This window comes from Pteropus alecto, unplaced genomic scaffold (assembly GCF_000325575.1).
Source record: "Pteropus alecto unplaced genomic scaffold, ASM32557v1 scaffold62, whole genome shotgun sequence".
NCBI classification, from domain to species: domain Eukaryota; kingdom Metazoa; phylum Chordata; class Mammalia; order Chiroptera; family Pteropodidae; genus Pteropus; species Pteropus alecto.
The window spans coordinates 2,136,880-2,141,030 of record NW_006432491.1 but is presented as its reverse complement, the minus strand read 5'-3'; the positions used below and the strand labels follow the sequence as shown (position 1 = coordinate 2,141,030).

The following is a 4,151-nucleotide window of genomic DNA, read 5'->3' as shown; positions in this document are numbered from 1 at the left end:
TCCCTCCTTCCTTCCTGCTCTCCCTCCCTTCCTTCCTTCCTTCCTTCCTTCCTTCCTTCCTTCCTTCCTTCCTTCCTTCCTTCCTTCCTTCCTTCCTTCCTCTCACCCTTGTTTTATTCTTACTTTTTAATCTCACTATATTTTTGGTAAAAAAAAAATAATTAGTAGCTATCTTATTATCCATTTTGTAATTATTTTTTTTAAAAAACTGGATTTGTGTAGGATCTCTTATTCTCTAGATGCTGGTATATCTTTTAGGAGTTGCCAAAGCTTTCTTTATTAACAATAAACTCAGGTATACTAGAGTTTTTCTTCCACAATTAGTCCCACGATAGAACTAAAATTATATTACATTGATGATTAAGCCATGACTTATATTTTTCTTTAGCTCTTGTGCTATTGTGACTGTCAGCTTTAATCTAAGATTATTCTGTAGAGAAGAAAAATTGTGAACCCTTTTGAGGTAATCATATTTTTTGGTGTCTCTCTGCCTTCAGACATGTTTGATACATTTCAGTACATTGTAAATGTTTCAATATTTTCTACTCAACTGAGAATTTAACTGAAAGAAAAATAACTGACATAAAACACAGGAAACTTTATTCTCCTTGATTTTAAAAACAAGGTCAAACTTAAGAAGGACTAATTATCTGTCTGTAGTACTTCGAAGCCTACTTCCAAGTTCCTAGATTATAAACTAATGTCAATTATTATTTAGGTTTTATAAATTATTCCCAATTTGATTCTTAAATTACTACAGAAACCATATGCAATTTCACAGAATTCTTGATGACTTTCTATTACAACAATCTTTTGTATAGCAAATTTGATTCATGACAATTGTATATTGTTTCCCATACTCAGAAAGATAACTCCACGACCACAAAAAAAAATACCTTTCTTTGTATATGCCTTTATATTTTCTATATTTTCTAATTCTCAGCCTTAAGCAAATCTTTCTCTTATGTATTTTACTCAGCAAAACACTATGGTAATAATTACGGTTCAAATTTAGACTATTTCCAAGTGAACTTTTTACTTTTTCCTCAAAGGATTCCTGTGAACCTTTTCCCTGTTCTCTTCCCCAGACTAAGGTACTGCAGAATCTGCTTAATTATTTAAGCCAATGAGATGATGCCTATGTTTTTCTCTACATTCCATCTATCTATATATTTTTATTTGTCTTTACCTTGTATTTTTTTTTATATCCATGCATCATTTTTTTGTATGACCCACTATGAGTACAAAACCATTCTTTGCTGAGGAAAAAACATTAAAATCTTCACTGCTTATTGATCATACCTTAAGAATCTTGCACATAATTTCATAAACTGAAAATGTTTTCTCTGCTCGGGTCCAGTCCCATGTTGTCACCTTTAAAAGATAAAGTAATATGCCATTTATCTTAAAAAGGTAGTTTCTGGTTTTTTTTTTATATATTATTTATATAATATGATTCATAAGTGAACATTTCATATATGTAATATATAGTCTCTCAGTTGTGAAGTTACACTCATAAAAGTCCATGAATAATGCTTTGGTCTCCTCCTTTCTAGGCATGACCACCATTTCTCTTCCTCTTTCAGCAAATTTTTTATTGCATTCAACAGTCTCCATTTGTGCAATGTCTTTACATATTTTAAATAAAGCATGTATTCTCTACATATAAACACTAACTATATATATATTTCATATATATATTCTCTATATATTCCATATATATTCTCTATATATTCCATATATATTCACTCTCTCTCTATATATATTCCATATATATTTAGTTTACCACTAGTTACATAAAAGAAAATTACTAGATAGCAACAAAGGCTTTACTTTTCTTAAAAGATAATTTATTTTAGGAAGTTATCTTATGTGAACATCTTATAACATTGTGAAAACACCAAACACTACAATGAAGTTGTTTCACATATTTAAGTTTGGAAATATATCTGTCTGCTCAGTCATAAGAAATTATTCAGAGTAGCAATATAATAAAAATATAAATATTAATGGCTTTTTTACTCCTTCCTGGTGTTTTGAAATTTATATAGACATAGATATTCAAAATACCAGCAAGTTGGACTTGATAATTCTAATACTTTAGGCATTATTAGATCTCTAAGCGAGTGGTCTGGCATTTGATATTTATAGACAATAAATATTTATTGAGAATATACTGCTGTGTAAGGTATATGTTTCCAAAAGCAAAATCTTTTATGCAACAGATACCCATTTGTATTTAATAGAAAGTCCAATAACTAGAATATACTATTGATTTGATTTAGACAGATTTGTGCCACATAAACATATTTTAACTGTCATGAATGCCTAAATAGAAAAGACTTCTAGATTTCAAGGGTTATAAGAAAAAAATGTTTAATGCCAGAATATATATCTTTAGCAAAATATATTCAGAAATATTTGTACTGTTTTCTGTATTTTTTCTGTATCTTATTTTCAAAATATATTGGTAATATGGTTTTTGTTATTGTTAAACTGATGTCATTCTGTAGTGATAATAGAAGGAAAATAAAAAAACATTGGACAAAAACGCTTACTGGAGGTGCCAGAAACTTGTAAAGACATGATCCCCTAAGAGCTAGAAATGTTGGTGAGTACACACATTCTTGAAGGGGATCCTGCTCCCGTGCTTCACACCATCCCATGTAGACTATCTGCAAGGAAATTGAATATAATTACTGCCCTGAAAGTCTCATATCAGATGTATTTTATGTATATTTTTATATTTTGCAGTATTTTAATTCTCAACATTATCAAATTAATTGATGCAAAAAAGTACATTAACCAAGCTTACAGTCAATAAGTGAATATGAACCATTCATACAAGTTTATAATATGTTTTTATCAGCATTTATCAAGTGTTTGTTTATGTAACCCAATTTAGCATGAATTATATCTTCCACTCTTTATCATTTATGCTATAAAAATATTTCTTTGTAATAGAATTCATGGACTTATACTATCAGTTTCTTAATTAGTGACATTTTACTATCTGGGAATGTATTCCCAGTATAAAATATTCAAGTAGAGAAGTCAAAGAGAGATACCTGGTGTGATTACTACTGGTGTGTGACATACCACATCTCCATTGTGACTGATAGCATGGGATGAAAACCTTTCTTGCTTTAGTCACTGATCTAAGATGAATATATATCTATCAAGCATTATTCACATATAAAATGGCAGTGCCAACTCTTTTGCTTTTAGCTCTTAAATTTAGGTGAATCAATTTCCAAAAAAAAAATCTTATGAGATAAACCACTCCTCTTTTCATCTTTTGATTGTTTTGAAGGTTAAACATGTACATAAACATTTATTAAATGAGTCTTACATATCTAAAACTGTATTCATATGTCATTCCATATCTCTTACCACAGTCTATGTGGTCAAAGTATCTGGGAGGATATATTTCCCATCTCATGTAACTTACTTTGTTTTTATGGTTGTTCTTTCCTGCTCTGACTTTCTTTCTTTCCTTGTCTTTCTTTTTCTTTTCCTTTTTTTTTTTTTGTTATGGTAAATAGGTTATTAATGCACATGCATAAGTAGGCTGGATTTAGTATCTTGTGCTTCTATTATTACCATTAAAAAAGCATACTCAAGTTAGACACATATGGAACAGTTGATAGAGCCCAGACTATCTCCTGTACACAAACCGGCAAACTCCAGCCTAGTGGCTAATGCCAAACAACCAGTTCACTTGCAGAGAGAGATAAATACCTTTGTAATGTTCCACCTACTTTAGGGGTTGTTTTGTTATGCACTATTACTGTGGTGAAAGCTTACTAAAAACAACAAAAAATTGAAATGTGGAATTTGAATTAAGATAACTGTCTGATTTCAGATTTAATTTTCTTTCTGCTATATTTACTCTCCAAAATAATTGTATTATCTATTATCTCATTATCACAGTTTGTCTTACAATAAGCCTGTGAGATATAAAGAAATTACAGAGTTACAATTTAAAAAATTAGCTTAACAAGTGAATCAAACTCAGTTTAAGTTTAAACTGAACTTAGAACCAAGGCCCAAGTAGATACTTAATCAGGCAATATCATGTTTTTTTTTTTTTAAAGTAATTTCATTACTCCCATTTCCCATTTGCCTTTCTTAAACCTAGGATGTGTATA

General features: G+C 29.9%; 1 protein-coding gene across 2 annotated transcripts in view; it reads right to left on the bottom strand.

Annotated features, from left to right (window-relative positions):
* Nucleotides 1-4,151, bottom strand: part of SNTG1 (syntrophin gamma 1) — a 510,335-nt gene that overhangs the window by 64,752 nt on the left and 441,432 nt on the right. For both annotated transcript variants that reach the window (XM_025043728.1, XM_025043729.1), the window contains 2 exons: nucleotides 2,559-2,675; nucleotides 1,303-1,374 (listed from right to left, as the gene is read on the bottom strand). In XM_025043728.1, coding sequence (XP_024899496.1) covers nucleotides 1,303-1,374; nucleotides 2,559-2,675 — 189 coding nt within the window. The remainder of the gene's footprint in view (nucleotides 1-1,302; nucleotides 1,375-2,558; nucleotides 2,676-4,151) is intronic.